The 22,082-nt window shown below is 40.5% G+C and overlaps 1 protein-coding gene across 1 annotated transcript in view; it reads right to left on the reverse strand.

Annotated features, from left to right (window-relative positions):
• The window catches only part of CERS3 (ceramide synthase 3), a 73,262-nt gene extending 64,598 nt beyond the window's left edge, over positions 1–8,664 (reverse strand). The window contains exon 1 of the mRNA XM_045795436.2: positions 8,492–8,664. Within this exon, the coding sequence (XP_045651392.1) occupies positions 8,492–8,664 (173 nt within the window). The remainder of the gene's footprint in view (positions 1–8,491) is intronic.
• Positions 8,665–22,082: the final 13,418 nt, after the last annotated feature.

Below are 22,082 nucleotides of genomic sequence, written 5' to 3' on the forward strand. Positions count from 1 at the left end.
GTTTTTGGCCATGTATTTCTTCAAATATTTTCCCTCCTACCCATTTTCTCCCCTTCTGCTGGAACTCCCATTATGAGTATGTTGTTAGGGTTCATGATATACCACAGGTCTCCTCAGGCTCTTTGTTTTCTTTCATTCTTTTTTTTTTTTTTTCTCTCTCATCCTCAGACTGCTGACTCTTCTACTTGCTCATATATGCTGTTGGGCTCTTCTAGTGGGTTTGTCATGCGTCATTGTACTTTACAACTCCAAAATTTCTCTTTAATTTCTTTTTTTTTTGTTTGTTTGTTTAAAAGATTTTATTTATTTATTCGCCAGAGATAGAGACAGCCAGCGAGAGAGGGAACACAAGCAGGGGGAGTGGGAGAGGAAGAAGCAGGCTCATAGCAGAGGATCCTGATGTGGGGCTCGATCCCAGAACGCCGGGATCACGCCCTGAGCCGAAGGCAGATGCTCAACTGCTGTGCCACCCAGGCGCCCCTCTCTTTGATTTCTTTTATAATTTCTAATTACAATCTTTTTATTGATAGTCTTGATTTGGTGAGACATTGTTCTCATTCTTTCCTTTAGTTCTCAAACATGCTTTACTCTAGTTCTTCGAACATATTTAAAATAGCTGATTTAAAGTCTTTATCTAGGGACACCTGGGTGGCTCAGTCAGTTAAGCGCCTGATTCTTGATTTCAGCTTGGGTCATGATATCAGGGTTGTGAGATTGAGCCTTGCATTGGGCTCTATGCTGTGCATGGAGCCTCCTTGGGATTCTCTCTTTCTTCCTCTCCCTTGCCCCTTCTCTGCTCACACATTCTCTCTCTAAATTAAAATTAATTAATTAATTAAAAAATAATAAAATCTTTGTCTAATAAGGCCAACATTTAGGTTTTGTAAGGGACATTTTCCTTACAAAAAAGGGACTACTTTTTCCCTGTATGGACCACACTTTCTCTTTTTTTAATTTTTAATTTTTATTTTTTATTTTAATGTTTTTTTATTATATTATGTTAGTCACCATACAGTACATCCCTGGTTTCTGATGTAAAGTTTGATGATTCATTAGTTGCATATAACACCCAGTGCACCATGCAATACGTGCCCTCCTTACTACCCATCACCAGCCTATCCCATTCCCCCACCCTCTCCCCTCTGAAGCCCTCAGTTTGTTTCTCAGAGTCCATAGTCTCTCATGCTTCATTCTCCCTTCTGATTACCCCCCCTTTCTTTATCCCTTTCTTCCCCTACCAATCTTCCTAGTTCTTATGATCCATAGATGAGAGAAATCATATGATAATTGTCTTTCTCTGCTTGACTTATTTCACTTAGCATTATCTCCTCCAGTGCCTGGACCACACTTTCTTGTTTCTTTACATGCCTTATAATTTTTGTTGAAAATTGGACATGTTAAATAATATAATTTGGCAACTCTGGAAATCGGATTATCCCTCTGAGAGTTTGTTGGTTTTGTGGTTTGTTATCATTGTCCATTTGTTTGTTTCATTCCTTGTTTGAAATGATCTATGAAGCCTGTTTTCTTTGTCATGTTTGGGCACTGGCGTCTCTATTGGATTAGCTTAATGTCACCTAATGACTAGACAGAGATTTCCTTAAATGCCTGGAACCAATAAGTCTCCCAGTCTTTGCCAAGGAGCTCTGCATACATTTGGGGGCACAGCTTCAACACTCAGCTAAGCAGTTGCCAACTCTGCCTTAGCCTTCACTTCCTCTTTGTCCAGAGCCTCAAGATCATCCAGAGGTGAGAGCTAAGGGCCTTCTCGTATCTTTCCTGCGCATGTGGAGAGCCCTGGGCATACACAAAGCTCTACAAATTCAAGTGTCCTTCTGATTTCCAAGAACAGGTCAGAGCTTTTCAAAGCCCGCTATGGACATCTCATTTTTGTTTTTCTTTTTAAGTGTTTTGGTTAGTCTATTGTTTGCCCCAGTTGTTATCTACAACTTCAGGCAGTTCCCAATTTAATCAACTGCCTCTACTTGTTTTAGACAAGCACCGTCCGCACTGTCTGTAAAAAGACTTTTCTGACTCAGGTCAAATAAAGGCAGCCTTATAAGTACTGGCTTCTAGGGAACCACAAGGGAGGTCAGATAATGACACTTCTCTGGTAGTGATGCTCTGTTCTGCTCCCTTCAATGGCTGCCGGGATACTGGTTTCCACTGAAATTGCGGGCTGTTGGGTTTTCAAGGCTATCACAGAGGTGGACAGGGCAGGATAGGAATAGGACAAGTTAAAATGTCACAAAGCTTGCTGCTCTTTCCAAGAGTCAGCTGTTTTTCTTAAAGAACAATCCCTGGATTGCTGCTAACCTTTGGTTAATTCTGAATTCTGAAAAGTTGATTTTGACAATTTTTGCTAGTTTGCTGATTGCTTTTAGGGAAGAGAGAATTTTGGGAGGTCCTCACTCTGACATTTTTGTTAATTTCCAGGGTGTAGTGGTTTTAATTTGCATTTTGCTAATGACTAATGATGTTGGACATCTTTTAATATGTTTACTTGCTATTTGCATATCTTTGGTGAATTATCTACGCAGGTCTTTTGCCCATTTTAAAAATCAAGTTATTTCTTTGTTTATTATCAAGTTAAAGAGTTCTTTATATATTCTGAATTTAAGTCCCTCATCAGATATATGTTTTGCATATAATATATTTTCTCCCAGTCTGTGGCTTGCCTTTTTATTTTATTTATATTTTTAAAAATAACTGCTCAGTAATTTTTGCGTATCATATAATTCACCTTTTCCAAATATACTATTCAGTGATTTTTTTTTAAGTAAAATTACCAAGTTGTAGAATCATCATCACAAATCAGATTTAGAAGATTTTCATCATCCCAATATAATCCCTCATGCATTATTACTGTTAATTCTGTTCCCTCTCACCCATGCCCCAGGCAATCACTAATCATTTTCTGTCTTTATAGCTTTGTCTTTTTAGGATATTTAATATAATGGAATCATACAATAATATGTGGTTGCTTGTGTCTGGCTCCTTTCACTAGCTTAATGTTTCTGAGGTCCATTCATGTTTTTGGATGTTTTTGGAGTTCATTCCTTTTCATTACTGAATAATAATTCATTGTATGGGTATACATACATTAACAATATCTTTTGAAGAGCAAACACTTCAGCAGTTTACCAAGGGAAATAAAAGCAAATGCCCGTACAAATTCTTGTACTCAAATATTCATAGCAGCTTTATTCATAATAGCTAAAAACTGTAAAAAATCCAAATTTCCAAAAACTAAAGGATAAATAAATTGTGGTATATCAATATTTTGAAAGACTATCTAGCAATGACAAGGAATCACTGCTACACACAACATGAAAACAATCTCCAATGTATTATGTAACATGAAAAAAGCCAGATGCAAAAACCTGTCATCTACATGATTCCATTTGTAGGAACTGAAAAGGCAAATTAGGCTGACAGAAATCATATCAGTGATTGTGAAGAGCTTGTGGGTGGGAAGAAGATGAACCAGACGGGTACAGGAGAGTTTCTCAGCTGATGGAAATCTTCTACATCATAATTGTGATGGTTACACCACTGAATAGTTGGCAAAATGCATCAAATTTTGGATGAGCTTTATTATATGTAAATCATACCTCAATAAAGCTGATTTTTAAAAATATTTACTTGTTTATTTTAGAGTGAGAGAGTGCACATGGGGGGGTGGGCAAAAGGAGAGGGAGAGAGAAACCTAAGCAGAGTCCATGCTGAGTGTGAAGTCCAGCCTGGGGCTTGATCTCATGACCTTGAGATCATAAGATCTTCAAGACCCTGAGATTCCAAGAGTTGGAAGCTTAACCTACTGCATCACCCAGGCACCCCTAAAGCTGATTTAAAAAAATAATGATATGACTCTATTTTTTCTCCAGTTCTAACAAAGGTTCTATCTTCTGCCAGGTCAGTCCATTTTAGTACTTACTTAGAGGTTTCTGTGTTTAATTAAATGCCAGAAATTTTAGTTATGAATGATCATTTAGCCCTTCAATTCATTTTTTACAGCCATGGGAGTTGAATAGATTTTTTTCTAAGATAATTTGATAAAATATATAAGCCAATCCAACTTCCAGATGGACTAAGTCCTGCTGGAAATGGCCCATACATTTCAGAGACATATAAAAACAAACTAAGTATTCACCAGATGTACATAGAGCAATGTGGATAGATCATAAAACATAGGGCTGCATTTAAAAAAAGAAGCAACAGAGTAAGTTCTTATCACCACACCATTTATGTCAACTAACAATACATGCCCTCTATGTTTATGCACATGTTTTACTGGGTCATACAAATAAAAAGCCATCCACTACATTAGAACCCAGCAGGCAGGGATGTGATGAGGAAATGGGGATAAAAGGTAGTTAATGAAAAAGTTAATTCAAATCAATCAAAAAGAGGTATTATGCAGACCAAAGAGAGCATGCTATGATTTGAAGGTTATGATTAATTAATTCCCCTTTGCATAAAATGTCCAAACCAAGCAAAAACTGAGATGTCCTTAAAACTAACAAAATCCCAAAAAACATATTTGACAAGGTTCTAGATAAATGATGGAATTGGCTCCTTTATCCAACCCACTAGTTGAAACTTTTCATTGGGGAAACACTCATTGTTCTTACTAATAGAATGACACAAATGCAAAATGCTTTAATATGGTAGTGTTCTCAGTCATATTCACTCAATGCTCTCTCAAACGTCAGAAATGAAAAAATTAGGAAAAATTTAAAAAGCAAAGAGGAATTGAGCCAAAAAAGATTTATGCAGTAAGGGAATAAAACCAACCTCAAAGCCAGGGCAAGTATAACCTTCCCTTCGAAAGGATCATATGGGAGATTAGTATATGGATCAGTGTACACAATGGGTAAATAAATACATACCCATAACATACTTGCTGAAATGAGGAACACAACTATATTAAAATCATTAATTTAAACAAGAAAGAGAAATGTGGTCTTCTTTGTTAAGATGCCCAGGCTTCAAAGACAGAAATAACATTTTTGATGAAACATGGGAAGTATATAAATATAGTTTTCTATTTCAGCATTATCCTTCCTTTTCAAATAAATCTGGAAAATCAATCACCTCATCTAATGTAAGTGTAAATAATTATGAATAGATACTTAATTTAAAAATCCGTTTTGAAAAAGAAGAAAAGAAAGGAGTATAATAAATATTTGATGATCTGAACTGAAAAGAGAAGGGAAATGACAGGTCTTAACTCTAGAAGGGCCTTAGAGATGAACTTGCCTGAACTTTCATTTTATGGATATGGAATATAAAAAAAATGTCCAAGAGGAAGAAAAAAGAATGTGAACTTCTGCTCCCATGTAAATGGTTCAAAGTTAGGTTAATTACCAAGGAATGAGTCTCTTAGGTTTGCTACTATTGCAGAACTGAGCCTTCAGATGGCCCCATTCAGACACCCAGACAACCTCCTCTTCATCTAGCACTTCATCAGTTACTTGTGAGCCAAAGCCTAGCAATATCAGACCCCCCTCCCTTTTTTTCCAATATTCTTTTATAGAATAAAAAGAAGGCAGCCCTAGGCAGATATTAAACATGTGAAATTTAAATACTTCTCCTAAACAGAAACAATAGCCCACTGGCATAAGATCGATTCCCAGTTCCTAAGGATTCAAAGGCTCTTCGAACAGAGTTTAAGCAGGGGGTTTTATATGAAAGAACAAAATATTTGGAGCAATGTAAGTCTCAGATAACACTTAAGTCTAATGTGCATAGTTTGAGACTATTTCAATTTAGGACAGTGAGTAACAACCCTTTTCAGTTCTTGTAAATTGCTACAGATGGGTCATTCTACCTTCCTTTCTTTGCAGAATGGCGTATTATCCCATCATGTGCTTATGTTGCTCAGTGGAAATGGTAGAAATGGTCGAATGTATTCAATGCACAACTAAATAAAAGAAAAAAGATCACCTTTTGATTTTACCACCTCCATCCCTGACTTGAACCATTCTGGGACCATGATTTACTCTGAGATAATGTGTTTATTCCACAAGTATCTAAATCTGAGTGGCTTAGATGTCATCCAATCATACTTCAGACACTTAAAGGAATGCATAGAGGAATCCAGATTAACTAGTTAGAAAGTGCTATTCTAGACTCCCCCCTACCTACCCCAGCCAACAACAACATACACACACACACACACACACAAACACATATGCCATAAAATTTATAAGGAAAAGTAGTCCTAAATACAAAGCAAATGTCAGTCACTTTCAAATGAGCTACTTCTTTGTTCTTCATCAGTTCTGTCTCTCTGCTCTTGCTTTTCTAGTAAGGGACATCACTTCCTGATCTTAAATGGTTCCTGGCTAGTACCAAAGGATAAAAATGAGCCAGCCAAATCACAACTACTGGTCACTTCATAGAATGAGAAGGTGTAATAGAAACAGAGTCTAGGACAAAAGAAGAAAGCTTTCTTGTGATACATATATCATAGGCTATGCTGAAACACAGTGTCAGATTTACATAAATTTTTAAGATAGTTCAGAAAATTACGCACTTGCTAGACTTCTTTAAGCTATGTTTTCATGTATTCCCAAGAGACAATAGTTACCTCTTGTCTGCCATCAGGAGAATTTCATCGCAAAATCCAAGAAGTGCTGATATAATGGGAGACTTAAAAACCAACACCCCTTAGCCTGGTGGCATGGCATGTCGGTTCAACTGTATGACCTTGGCCAGATCACTCACTTCTTATTTTCTTGACTGAGATCATATCATTCGTGATTTTATATACTTCTTAAACTATAAGTTTCTACTCAAATGCAAGGTGTCAGAAATATTTTATTTATGACATGTGGTTTAATCTAATGCAAATGATACAGAAGCCTTGAAAAAGATAAAAACACAGGTTTCAAAAGGCATAGTCTCCCTCCCCCATTAAATTTTCCTTACTTCTATTGCATTCAAAGAGATGGGAGCCTAGTGGACCAACACATGGTTTTCTGTAGTGTCAGAGAATGTGAAAAGCTAACGCTGAGTTATTGGGAGTTAAAGCTACATAAGAAGATTGGAAAAATGACGTACTGAGTATGCTCAGTCCCTGGGGAAGAAGCAAGAAGGGTCCTGGGAATTACAAGAGGATTGTATTCCTTCCTGATTGTTGTTGGAACGGCCTCGGCCAAGACAGAACAAGTTGGTCCTCCACAGCTGTGCTGCTTTGGCAACCAAAAGAGTTTTCTAGTTCACTGTCCTGATCACAACGTAAAAAAATGGAGCTGTCCACCAAGAAGTAGGTAATCTGCAGTGCAAATAAGTAGAGGACCTGGGAGCCAAATTCAAGAATCACCACACACCATGCAAGAGAAGCAAGTATTTCAGGAAAGGAGAAAGTAATTTGCTATTTTAGAAGTGCAGAGACAAAATTCTACTTTATTTATGCATTCTTTGACAAATCCAAACATGTGACTAAAAAATAGAATTAATGGTCAAAAAGGAGGAGCATTCTTAAATGTTCCCAGCTAGAGTTTAAGTGGTATCCAGGGGCTTCCTCTTTCTCTCAATAGCTATAGCACATTGTTGGCTCAAGAGAAGTTGTTATGTGCACAAAAACCTTTTGGAGAGTCCATGAAACAGAGTTGGTCAAACGAACTCTTGCGATAAGGACCCTGCAAATGGTTGTAAACATATGATCTGCATTACAGTTAGTCTTGGACAAAATGATCTTTATCAAATTTTGTCTTAAGTTTTTCCAACTCTGACATTCAAATATTCTTTTTGCTCCAAAAAGTTAATGTGCTAATAACAGTCTTTTGAAATAGAGACAACTACAGAGATTATAGATGAACATTTATCTCCTGTTATCATAACACAAGTACAGTTTTAATAAAAAGGTTGAAGTAATATCTATTTCAATTAAGTTAAGAAAAGGAAAAGAAATTTACTTTTTCTGAGAAAGCAAATTGATATTTTTTTCTTTGATTTCCTTATACTTTGGAATGAAGGGCTGCTATTAAAACCTTCAATAAACCTTTAAAATAAACTATGCTGTAAAGCAAATATTAAGTTAGGTCTTTAATGGGGCATTTTGCTATTTTATAGGCATTCTAAAATGATAATGTATCCCCTAGACACAGACTCTTTTAGCATTGCCTTTCTGGGAACGTATATACTTTGTCAGATAGCATGGTACGTGGAAGATGAAGTGGGTCCCCACACTGTCAATGGCACTAACAAGCTCTGTGCTCCTTAACCTCTCTTGATCTCAGTTTTCTTCATTGTGAAACTAACACACTTGAGGAGACTGTGTTCCTAATTTTTATTTGTTCAGCTTCTAGATCATGTTTGGTGTCCATATGATTTGATGAACTCCCCCAGGAATCTGTAACCTGCTAGTGGACCCCCCCCGCCCCGAACAACAGATTATTGAAAGTTCTTACCAAGATTCCAGTATTCCAGACTTGGGGAAAAGAAGAGGCATGTGAAGTAAAGACACACAGATCCTACTTACTTTTCAAAGAAATGTCTGATAATCAGCAAGCCAAAAGCATATGGGATTGTCATGTACAAATGGGAGGGTTTTACGAAGACAAGTCCATCGTGATCTTCAAGATCTGACCACTTGATTGTTGGAGGAAGCCAGAATCTTTCCAACCAAAACCATTCTTTAAAAGTCTGAAACATTCTACAGAGATGGAAAAAGAATCTGTTAGACATGTGAAACAAATACTTAAAATTGAAATAACATTGAATATCATTTCTTAAAATACTTAAGCCAGAGAGTTTTGAAAACAAGGCAAAAAGGGATCCTATTATTCGGTGGGTTTCATGACACTTCATTGCATTAAACAAGAATTACTCTGCCAAAACTCTCAGAACAATTTTGGCTGTGGCATGGCCAACTAAAGTTTAACATACCACTGTTCACACTTCTGGCACAATGTACGTTAATATTATGGGTACGTATCTTCCTCTTCTATGATTCTATGGTATGAAAAAAATCATTTAACAATAATCTCTGTAACTTCAACATGCCCACGATCAACCTCATGAAAGCTCCAAGTATGTATAAGTCTACATTAGTATCCTAAGAACTTCTCTGGGAAATAAAGAACAAGCATATTTAACTTCATATTACAGTATGTTCAAATTCATCCGTGTCAACAAATACTTATTGAAATTCTAGTATTTGTCAACCACTGTGCTAGGCACTGAAAATACAAAGACTAAGAAGATGACATTCCTGCCTTAAGGACCTTACAGTCTTGTGGGCAAGGCTGGCCTGAATATCTAGATGATTTTGACATAACTTAAGGTACAATACAAAAGGTACAGGATGCGGTGGGTTCAAGATGATGGACACTGAGCCCAGCCAGGAAGTGTCAGAGAAAGATCACTGGAACAGATGATCCCTGAGATGTCCTGAACAAGAAGTGGAGATAAACCTGGAAAGGCAGGAAAATGGGGAGGAGGGAATAGAAGTTTTAAGGGGGGGAAGTGCTACAGAAGAAAACAGAATTAGATGTTCTTGTCTCCTTGTTTAAGCCATGAACAATGTTTAGTCTTCACATTTTGACCTTGAGGATGTTTTGATTTCATCTTTTACTAGTCGACCCGAGAAAGGAATCAAACTGTTCTCAGATTTGCAATAGGGAGGTTAAAGAACAGGGGTGGTGGGAGTGAGCTAAGGACAGAGAGAGCAGGAAGGCTTGATCAGAGGTGAGGATCAGAGGGTGGGGTCCTGACCTTTTCAGATGAGGAAGAATTCCAGAGTGTGGACCCTGATACTCTTCAGAGAAATCTGTACCACAAGCAACAGCTGAAGCATGGTAAGATAATTCCTTGCTTCATCTCATCCCCCATCCACTGTCTTGTTTGTTTGTTTTTTGTTTTTAAAGGTTTTATTTATTTGTCAGAGAAAGAGAGTGAGCACAAGCCGGGGGAGCAGCAGGCAGCAGGAGAAGTAGACTCCCCGCCCAGCAAGGAGCCCAATGCGGGTCTCGATTCCAGAACCCAGGACTCATGACCCAAGCCAAAGACAGGTGCTTAACCGACTGAGCCACCCAGGTGCCTCCCCTCCCAACCTTTAAGAGATGGGTTCAGCCCAAGTAGCACTAAGTCAGTCACACCCACACCTGCAAGGATTGTGTGGAGAAAGAGAAGGGCTGCCTTCTTTTTCATGTGTTAATCATTTCATTGTAATTTCTACTCTGGGGGAGGGTGAGTCCCATTAAAACAGTTGCAAAATTGGGCACCTGGGTGGCTCAGCTGGTTAAGCGACTGCCTTCGGTTTGGGTCATGATCCTGAAGTCCCAGAATTGAGCCCCACATGGGGCTCCCTGCTCAGCGGGGAGTCTGCTTCTCCCTCTAACTCTCTGTCTCACTGACTCGCTCTCCCATTCTCTCTCCTCTCTCAAATAAATAAATAAAATCTTAAAAAAAAAGTTGCAAAATTGTGCAAATATGGTGGAATGAAGATAATCAAGAAAGACTTGTTGAATACTTCCTCTCCATCAAGCTACGGGATACAGAAAAGAAAGAGGGTGATCCTGGACTCAGGGAACTTATGACTGAGTCAGGATTCATGTGGATCTGGACTCAGGAGGCAGGGAGAGCAAGTGAAAGAGTTGTCAGGAAGGGAGAATCACACACTTTGGTAAGGGAACTGGGGATCCAAGCTCAGTTTCCTGGGCCATCTGACATAACTGAAGAAAAGAAGAGATGAAGAGAGGAAATCTGTTTTGAATGCACAGCCAGATAGAGCCTAAGCCTTGAGTCAAAGTCCAGCTGAGATTCAAACTTCCTACAGATCTCAGAAACCAACTCTGGCCATGGGAGTCTCCTTGTAATGGGCAAATCTTGTGCCAGGCCTTGACCCTCACCACATCAGAATGAGCTACACCTGCAAGGGCAAAGATATTTTTTTCCTAAAAGTTTGCCTCAGCATGTTCATTACTTGATTGGCTCCAAATTTAATAATAGTCTACGCTCAGGGAATAAACAGCGAGGGTGATGAGTTAGTTTTTCTTTTGATATTGTTATAATAATCGTCATACAAAATAGTTTGCTCACTCTTAAAATGCAACTCCAGGCAGCAGGGATTATTTCGTCCAGAATGAAATAGAACTAAATAAATAGGCTATGTAGGGGTTGCCAGTCGAAATAATGCCCTTGTGTAAGCACTAAATCAAGATTGTCGAAAGCCATGGTAATGTTAATACCCCGCAGCCTAAAGCATTGAAAGGGAAATAGACATAATACAGAAGTGGAGGGTGGCCCCCTAGGAATGTGTAGTTCAGACTGAGAAAAAAAAATAAATCAAATTATTTATTCTTTCTTTAGGTGCTGCCACCAGCATCAATTATTTCTGTGAATCGAAACAGTGAAGAATCCCTTCTTCACACCATATAGTTAGTGCTGAACAAAGCACAAACCTAAATATCAGGGCTAAATTTGAACACCCTTAGAAGACTAGATAAGAATAAGTAGTCATGACCTTGGGGTAGGCAAAGCCTCCTTACGTATGACATCAAAAGCACAAATGACAAAATTAAGAGCAATAGATAAATAGGATTTCATCAAAATGAAAACCTCTTGGGTGCCAAGGAACACCGTCAAGAAGCGAAAAGATGACCTACAGGACGGGAGAGATCCCTGAAAGTCACACATCTGATAAGAGATCTGTATACGGACTAGACTAAGAACTCTTACAACTCAATAAAGACAAATAATCCAATTCAAAAATGGGCAAAGAATCTGAATTTGAATATTTCACCGAAGCAGACAGACAAATGGGCACTAAGCTCATGAAGAAAATGCTCAACCTCGTTTCCATGAGGGAAATGCAAATCAAAGCCGCACTCAGAGCTACTGTTCACACCCGCTAGGATGGCTGTCATCGCGAAGATAACAAGCGTTGGCAAGGATGTTGAGCGCAGGGCTGGCGGGAAAGTAAAACGGCACAGCTGCTGTGGAAGACAATCTGGCATCTCCTTGAGACGTTAAACGTGGAGTTACCATATGACCCACCAACTCTACATGTAGGCATTCAAGACAGTGTTCAAGGGGATTGAAAGGATTCATGCTACAACACGGATGGCTCTTGAAAACATGCTAAGTAAAAGAAGCCAGACACAGAAGGCCGCAAAGCATGTGATCCCATTTATGTGAAATGTCCAGAAGAGATAGATCCCTAGAGACAGAGAGTAGGTTACTAGTTCCTCGGGGTGTATGAGGGGAGCGTGGGGAGAAATGGGGAGTGGCTGACGATGGGTACAGAGTTTCTTTCTAGGGTGATGAAAATGTTCAAGGATTAAAATATGGTGTTGGTTGCACAACCCTGAATATACTAGAAAACGTTGAATCGCACACTTTAGATGGGTGAATTGGATGGTCTGTGAATTATATCACAAAAAAGAAGAAAAACAATGAAGAAGCCGCCTCAGTTTCTACCCTTTTAACCCAGAGCTCATCCTGAACTTGACGCTACAGCTTCCCACCATTTCATTTATGGGGCTAGAGTGCTACCGCCCCAATGCACCTGTGTCGGGCTTGTGTCCACGAACCCAGAAAAGTAATTAAGTGAAGGAAAGACTATATCCAGATTCAGATTTCAGCATGATTGAAAGTTCATGACTTTCTGGGGGAAAGACATAGCATGCTTTAAAAAGCAAAACCAGACTAACTTCCCCCGAAGGAGAAGTCGCTCTCCTAGCTGATAGCCTCCCTGGGGGTAAGGGTATTTGGTAGACATCCGCAAGCTGATATTTTAGTTCTAGCAGTGGGCTTTAAAAATCCAGGCTATGCCTCTAGCCAGTCTCTCTACCATCCTGTTATTTCTCTCAGGATGCGATCAGAGGCTAAACACAGAAATGATCAGAAGAGAACTGGGGCCAGCAGTCTCCAGTGCTCTGGGCCGCTTCGGTTTACTAGCAGGAAACAGATCACAGTCTCTCGGTCTCCCGCTAGCTGCCCCTAAGGCCACCAGCCCGTGCCAGTACCTCTGACCTCCTTCACAGCCACCTTTCCCCGACCCTGGTATACTGGATGGGCCATTTTGGAGGTAGCCCAGCCTCCGGCCCTCAGAGCAGCGCGGGAAATCACCACTGTGGGGGGAGTTGGTGCACAGCCTTTTCCACTGTCAGAGCCAAGGTGGGCCATCTGCCGTCTGCTGACAGTTGGCTAGGATGGCCTAGGCTTGGCCAGTTGGATGCTTTCCTCAGGACTTTGAGTCTGGAGCAGACAGCGATATCCAGCAGCAGCAGATGGCATCCTGCCTAGGCTGCTGCTGCTGCTGCTGAAAAGATAGTTATCATCTCTCAGCTTTTTGGCCTTCCTGATTGCCCTGGTTTCTTGGTTTCTACTGTCATCCAAGTCTGGTCTACCAGCCTTCCTGTGAGTCCTTTCCAATAAAGTCCTTTGCTTAAGATAGTGAGGGATGGATTCCGTTGCCTCTAACCAAGAGGTCTTAAATGGAGAAGCAGGAATGGAGGGCATCTGTCAGTTCCTCCCCCTGATCTCATCTTGCCGTTGATGGGCACTCATGTGTCCCCTTTCCTCTCTCCCTCCCCTCCCCCATTTTTGCTCCTGTTCTGCCTAAGTTTCAAATCTGACAGTGACATTATTAACTGTCACCACTTAAGGTATTTTCAATGTAAAAGAGGGTGCTGGTTTCCCTGACACAGCCTTAAAAAGATGCTTGGTAGATGACAAGACATATTACCTACCCAGCGAGTAGACCAATATTTTTATGCCGTGTTAATGAAGTATCACAATATTTCAATAATAACCCGGGGGGGAAGAGCATTAGAAAATATTGACAAAGGGAAGAACCTGCATTTTTCAGAGCCCACAGGTGACAGCTCTAAGAACAGTCCCGAGCATTTGCAACAAGGAATCTGTCATTCAAGGCTCCTTTCCCTGTGGCTCTTTCACTTCTTGGACAGTCAGAGAAGCCCACTGATTCTCAGGTCAATTTGTAGCCCACCTCTCACCTTGATTCATTCAGCTCAACTCTAGGACTTTCTGGCAACTGAAATATTGTCAGCTCTGTTGACGACTCTTCCATCTCTGCTTGGTATGCTTTTTAAGCAAAGGTATCTATTTACTCCTTGAGTTTTCCCAGTGCTTTTATTTTTCCCATCACTACTCAAAAGTCCCCTTTTCCCATCCCGTGTCCATTCCCTAAGTACTGCAACTCCTATTTATATAAAAACATCTGAAGGAACTGTACTATTTATATTAAAAATATCTGAAGCTCTTTTTAAAAGAAATATGTGCAAGAAAAATACCTGTGGTTATTTCTTTATACTTCGCAGAAGAATCGGTATTGGAGGTGGCATCATAGCCCAGCTGTGTTTTCCCACCTGCCAATACTGCGTAAGTTTTAAACCCTATTTTTGACTCCAGCTGCCAGTAGTTTGCAGGAAGACAATCTCCCTAATGTAGGTTTTTATGACTCATTATTTTCTGACCTCATGGATACAGAACCCAACAGGGTGAAGGAAGCCTGTTGAGCCACTTTCTCAGATGAACACCATTAAATCTGACCTCAGGACTGAAGAAATAAAACCATCTGGGCCACAAGTTTATCACTATTTGAAGCAACATTTTTGCAAAGTACTAAAAAAATGTGGCACTGGAACCCTTGCTGGGGTAAGAACTCCGAGTCAGGCTGAAGTTACGGGCAAATTGTGAAATTCTGGTAATTACCCGTGCAATACCTACCGTAAACAACCACATCGCCTTAGAAGATAGCTCTACAGAACATATCTCTTGGACAGGGGAGAGTGACGAGAGTCTGTCTCTACAGAACAGAACATGTCTGTCCGACAGAGGCCAGTGACAGGAGGTGGGAACCTAGGTAGACAACTCCAGTGGAAGTAAAGGTGTATTTCTGAGTGGTAAAGTGAAAGAAGGACACATTGGAATCAATGCTCACTGTCTCAGAGTATTATTATGGTTGGAGGAGGTGAGAGTTGGTGAGAGCTTTGGAGACTGGGTGACCAGTTAGATTATGGTGGGATCAGGGTTCTCTGGTGACAGAACGGTAGCTTCAGATGAGCAAGGGCCTTGTCTGGCTTGTTCACTGTTGTGTACCCAAGGCTTGCCACACAGTAAACACTAAGTAAGCATTTGTTGCATTCAACAGAAGGGTAACCGAGGCTGGAATGGACTTTTGAACGCTCCAGGAGTGATGCCATAGCCAAAAATGATATCTAGTTTAATTATCTACAAACAATCTCATTTTTATCAGTTGCCAAACAATTTTTAAAATTTGGTGCAAGGGTATCAGGTAAACATGTTTATCTACATTTAATCTGTTTGTGTTCTCTTTGGAATGAACTCTACCAACTCAGCCAAAAAAACTGGTTATGCCTTCAAGATAAAACACAAAGGAAAACATTAGCAGCTACTTGCTTTCTGTCATAGTGTAAGGAATGAGGGAACTGTAAATTCCAATTCTAAAAGCATTTTAAATTGTGCCATTTCCAATGGGAAGACAATGCAAATGATAGAGCAACTTACCTCTGAGGTATATTTATTATGATTGAGTGAGTGCATTAAAAGCCTATAGATGCCTGAGCTTAGAGTAAGAGAAAAAAACAAACCAACCAACGAACCCTATACTTTGTGTAGAGAAGTAGTTAACTTGCAACAAGATAATAAGTAATTCTGTCGTTTAAAATTTTACCTTTATATCAGTTTAAAGCCTTGAAGAAATTCAAAACAGACCCACAGATTTTTAAAAAATAACAATCCAGAGTATTTGCAAACAAAACCATGATATCACCTCAAAGATGTCATTGAGGGGTATCAGGACACCCTGAGTTTCCAATCATTCTGCCTTTTATTTATAGTCCCCCTTCCACCCCAGCCCCCAGGTTTTACCTGGGCATGTGACTGCCCTGCCATGTGAGATGACATTTCCCAATATCCCCTGTGACTAGATGTGGCCATGAGTGACTACGTCTGGATCAAAGACACAGCAGTGATATTGATTTGAGTAATCTCCTTAAATACCAAGCTGTGTTTCCTGGTTTCTCACTTTCTTCCTTACTAATAACTGAAAATAGGAATGACAGGGTATAGGAGAAACCTCTGAGCCCATTTTCCTGGCCTACCACATATCTAGACAGTTACATACAAGAGAAATAAACTCTTTTACCTTCTGTAAGTCATTGAATTTTGAGTCCTTTTTGTTTTAACAGCTTAGACCATAATTCTTACATAGAGGGGAAAATATAAAGGAGAAGTAAATAAGTACTATATTGTTGTATTGTGTTATATTGTCTCCAGGTAGATTATAAGATCTGGAGACATCTGCTTATCAATTTGCCATTTACAGAATAAAAAGGAGACCTACAGACTGGGAGAAAATATTTGCAATATTTGCAATAGGAAGCCCCTGTATCTACACTATATAAAGAGCTCCTGAAAATCAATAATAAAAAAAAATCAGGGGACTTCTTCCATAAGTCATTTGGGGGACTGTATTTCCACTAATATTCTGCCTACTAGGGAGCATCCTAAGTATTTGCTCTGCCTTCAGGTCTTCTTGTAGGGAGCCAGTGTCAATTACCAATTTATTGCCTCTCTACTCCCCAAATTCAATCTTTTTACCTGCTCTGTGCAATTGTCTGGTCCTTTTCCTATTTTCCCTTTGCCAGCTAGCCCTGGAACTCTGTCAGCAGAGGATGGAGTAGAGACATGGCAGGATAAAAGGGTTTTACTTCCTGACTCTGGTACGTTCCCAGTGAAATGCCCCAGGAGCCCCCAGCAGCCAGCAGATTCTACTGGCAGCCCCCCTTAGGAGTTTTGTAGCAGAGTGCCTCCAGTGAGACACTATAAAATGAACAGCTCTGCTCAGCACCCTACTGAGGGCAGATATCTGGCAAGCTCTAAGGAGCTGCTCTCCAGCCTATTCCACTGGTACCAGGGTAACTCCTCTGTACCCTCCCCAACAGGTCTGCCCCTCAGGGGGATCCATGCAGGGTGGTGTTTCCTCGCATGCTCTAGCTCGGCCCAGGGGTTATAAGTTTCCTATAGCAGTGATTCCTATATTCTATAGAGTTCTTCCTATTGGCCAATCCTTCATTTCTCCAATCTTGATTGGGCCCAGACAGCCTTGATGGAAAAGTCCAACCTGATGTGCTTAATCTAATACTAATTCACAAAAGCTCATTATTTGAACAAGTAAAAAAAGCCTCTGAAGTTCACATTAGAAGGAGAGCCTTTTCATTTGCCCTTCGAATACTGTGTGTAGAGTTTTCTTGTAGATTAACGATGACTTGAGTTTTCAGGAAGATGTGCTTCTGCCCCTTTACTCCTATCTCCATTCTAAAGCTTAGGTTAATGTCCCCATGAGCCTGCTATCACTTTCTACTAGGGCAATAATTCCTCCCTGTTAGTAAACATCATTGGGATATTTTCCCAGCAAAACTAATAAACCCCTAAAATGCCAGCTAGGCACTTGGCATCTGTATGGGGTCAAGTTCTCTTTGAAGCCTGGGCTATCCCCTAGTGCTATTCTCTCCAGGCCATGTTTCTCTTGGCTCTGTAATAAAATTTCACAATATGCCTTGATCTGGGTTCCTAACTTAAATCGCCCCTTCCTATCTTAAATATTGAGCCAACGAAGTTTAATTCCTAGAAAATCACATGTTACCGTTTGCTGTCATGTGCAGAAGAAACCCCACTTGGGGATGGCTCTGCCAGAGGCTTCCTGTCCTAAGCAGACCCAGCCTCCTTTGGAGGCTGCTCCTCGAGGGCCCTACCCCATCTCTGCACACTCCTATAAATGAGAAGCTTGTAACAAGCCCCCAGGCCATTGGGCACCTGTCTGCTTTTCCAAGCTTGTGCCTCCCCCTCCCCTTCACTTTGCACAAAGCCAGGTCGGCTTTCTGACTCTTGAGAACAAAAGACAAAGTTCCTTCCTGCCTTCAGGCATGTGCATGAACTATTTTTTCTGCCAGACATCTTTTACCCATCATCACCCAACTCTCTCCTCCTTGTTCTTCAAGCTTCAACTTAGGCCTACCTAAGACCTCCATCAAGACTTTCCGTGACCTCTACTCCCCCACTGCTCCAAATCTAAATCAAGTTCTGCCATCACTCCGTGCTCTTTTCCTTCTAACCTGTATCAAATCTGTAATTATATGCTTTTATGTTGATTCTGTTAAAATCTGGCGCCCTCCTCAGACTTCAGGATGCAGGGAGAGCAGGCATGATACCTGTTCTGCTCCCAAAAGCATCCCTAAGTTGACCTACCGTAAGTGTACAAACAGTAAGCACTCAATAGGTATTAAGGGAGTCAGCATATAGCACAGTGGTCAAGCACATGGATTTTGGAGCCAGACTGAGTTTAAGGCCTCATTCTGCAATTAGTTGCCCTCGGACAACTAACTTAACGTCAGTTTCTCCATCTATACAACAGAGGCGATAACTGTACCTCCCTGATAAGGTAGTTAAAATGAGTAAGTGAGTAAATATTTGTAATTTACTTTATCACATGTCTGTTACATAATCAATTGGAGTCAAACGGTTAATACCATTTGCCCTTCCAAAGAGAGGAGCTAAATGAACTTTCAGGTCCTAAAATTCTGTAACTGACACCTGTTAAATTAAAAGAGGTTATTTAAAAAATCTATACAGAACTCTAACATTTTAAAAACAGCATAAATGAACCTCTTAGGGTAACAAATTTTAGGAGTCACTAAAATATTCAAGCCTACCTCGGAAGATATGTGAAACTGGACAAAAAATATGTTTAGGCTATTGTTAATAAATAATACTTCAGTGTTCATAATAATGATTTTTTAAAAATCTGGAATGTTTAAGCACATTTTGAAATGTTAACTCTATGCAGTAACATTCGGCTAATATTAAAATTATATTTACCAACATGGGAAGTGTTTAGACATGTAAAAAAAACCAAAATTCAAAATTATATCTATACTTTAATTATGTGATAGTATAAGATTTCATTATTATACTACTTTATACATATAAATCTAAGTGTGTGTGTGTGTTTGTGTGTGTGTGTGTAAAGGCAAACTGAAGGTAACATGAAAAAAGGGTAAAATTCTTGGTGCTGAAAATTTTTAAATTATTGTTCCTGTTGATAATTTGTTACTGTTGGTCCTATATTAGGAAAATTTATAATTGATTTCTTATTAATGACTCAAGTCAACAAAGATACATTTTGTTCTAAAAATCATACAATCATCCAGTCCAGTCCTATTGATATGAAGAAACAGTCACAGGGAAATACAGGTGCCTTGTCCAAGCAAATCCAGGAAAGCCAGTGTTTTCCCAATACGCACACAGTTGCCCCTTACTAAAAAGTGTTACCAAGGTGATTTATTTTGCATTAACATTTTGAAAGAGTAATTTTTTTTCATGTACATACGTCATATACAAAAGCTAATAGCTGAGTAAGGCAAGTTTGTTACCTACATAAAACTGCTCCCAGCCTTCTTCTTATACATTTGAAAGCTAACTACCAGAATCGTTTTTATTCTAACAATTTCAGAGAAAATAAAGTGTGCTTCCGTAGTCAGTAGAAAGACAGGATCTTGAGGTCTATCTATAAACTGACTTTAGGGACACCTGGGTGGCTCAGTTGAGGGTCTGACTCTTAGTTTCAGCTCAGGTCACGATCTCAGGGTCATGAGATCGAACCCCGTGTTGGGCTGTAAACTCAGCAGAGCGGGGGAGCCTACTTGAGATTCTCTCTCTCCCTCTCTCTGCCCCTCCTGCCCCTCTAAAAAAATAAATAAAAAATAAATAGATTTAAACTGACTTTGCATTCCAAAGGTAATAAACATAAGATAGAAAATGCAGTTTAAGGAGGCAGCATTCGCCAAAATGTCATTCTTCCAGATGACCCTTCACCTTTATCACATCTCTGCTGTATCTCTGTCCCAGTCGCTAATTGACAGAGATTGCCAAAGCCCAGCTCGAGGCCAAGAAAGAGGTAAGTGACCAAGGAAGTTTACTTAGACTGGCAACATGGATAGGAACTTGCAGAAAAACAGGTATGACTGACATCAGCAGGATGGGAAGCAAAGTTACAGAACAGATAAGTCTTAGAAGGATGTAAGTCCTAGGGCTCCAAGAGAACAGATCTAAGCTGATTGGGAGGGACTGTATGAGAAAGTCACACAGGATCGACTGTTCATAATTCTGCCTTCAAAGGCAGAATTCCCTCCCCTTTTTTGTTTTTGTTTTTTGTTTAGTTAAATTTAGAAGTCTACATTGTAAATTAAGAGTTGGGTAACTAAGCAATGCTGTTGCAATGTAAAGAAATGTTAACCCAATTAGTATCACGTCAGCAGCTCCTTTCCAATTGCTATTAAATATTTTGCTCCTCTCCACCAAGTCCTTCCTCACAAGCTCTCCTCCCTGGCCTGGTGAGTCATACATCTTGGTCCACAAATTACCCTGTTATTAGTCTCAGGCACAAGTGAGTGATGTAGGCAAGAGCAAGGGGGCTGGGAACCTTGCTGACAGTGACTCACTCACAGAGGCCCTGATTCTGCCTCAGTTCTCCCATCTGCAAGACAAGAGGATTGGCCTAGAGTCTGCAAAGCCCTCCTGGGGACAGCTGAAGGGTGCTGCAGGAGCTTTCCTGCCAGTTAGTGCCAGGTAAGAAGAGTCAGCAAGACCGCCATATATACTGCAAGCCTGTAGCTGATGAATAAAATCAAAAAAGAAAAAAAAAAAAAAAAGAATGCAGTGCTTCACACACCACCTCAAACAGCCAGAAAACTTGAGAAAGAACTATCGCTTTAGAGTCAGAAAGCCCCGGTGTGAGCTCCAGTCCTGCCTCTTAAAACTAAGTGAACTTGGGAAGGGGGGGGGGTCCGTGGGTGGCTCAGTCAGTTCGGTGTCCGACTCTTGATTTTGGCTCAGGTCATGATCTCAGGGTCATGAGATCGAGCCCCACATCAGGTTCTGCACTCAGTGGGGAGTGTTTGGGATTCTCTCTCTCCCTCTCCTTCTGCCCCTCCCCCTACTCTTTCCGCCCCGCCTCCCTCTCTCTAAAATAAATAAATAAATCTTAAGGGGAAAAAAAAACCAACTCGGTGAACTTGGGCAACTCAGTCTGTCTGAATTCTTTGCAGGCTCACTTGCTCCATGGTGCTAATTCTACCTTCCGCAAAGACCTATGGCAGATGAAGAGTGATTTGGTATGTAGAAATACCGGAACACAGCACAGTGCTGGATCTAGGTTACGGAGTCACATTATCTTATCATCTTTACCTTATTGGGTCTGGGCAAGAATCCGATGTCAGGCTGGTTTAAACAGTAAGATTAAATGCTAAGTTTAAAAAGATTCCCCAAGGGAGAGTAACGGGGCACCCCTACTCCTTCACAGGTGCATTCTCCCCATAATCTCCACATGTTTCACTGCAGGGAAAAGATAACTGGTTTCATATCCTTCTCTCAATAAGGGAAGCCCACATCATGGACACAAACTGGGCTAACCTAAACAGAAAACCTGGGGACAGTCCTGGAGACATTGTACTACCCAGCGTCATCCAGTTCAGACCTTTTGAATGATCAGACTCACCTGGGGTGATACCCAGACCACCCCCCACAACACCCTGGGGTAGAATTTCTAGGACACAACATGCGGGAACCCAAGGCCTATTGACGTATCCAGGAAGAAGGGTTTGGGACTCTGAATGCCCAATGTCACCCCTTTCCAGCTACCTGAGCTAGGAGAGCACGTGACTTCTTCCAACCCTTGAATTCCTCGTCTGTAAAACAGGGACAATATATTCAATTTCTGTACAGTCTAGGTCGGGATTAAATAAGGTTTTGTGTCTAAATCACTCTGTGTAACTTGGGGCATATAGTGAGTGCTGTAGGTGTTAGGACTGTCACGATTCACCTTTCCTCATCAATGGACTTGCAGGTGGCCCAGCACTGAGCCCTCATTCACGGATTTCCTGCGATCTACTCGTCAGTATTAAAGTTGCCTGAACTAAGAGTCAGAAAGGCAGCAGCTTTTCTGAGGGACGAGTGTCACCTGAGAGAGTAACTCATTTCCTCAGTGACAGCGGGACTTCTTTCATCACTGCAACCCAACATGG

Source organism: Ursus americanus, chromosome 28 (assembly GCF_024610735.1).
Source record: "Ursus americanus isolate L20-20 chromosome 28, mUrsAme1.1.p, whole genome shotgun sequence".
NCBI lineage: Eukaryota > Metazoa > Chordata > Mammalia > Carnivora > Ursidae > Ursus > Ursus americanus.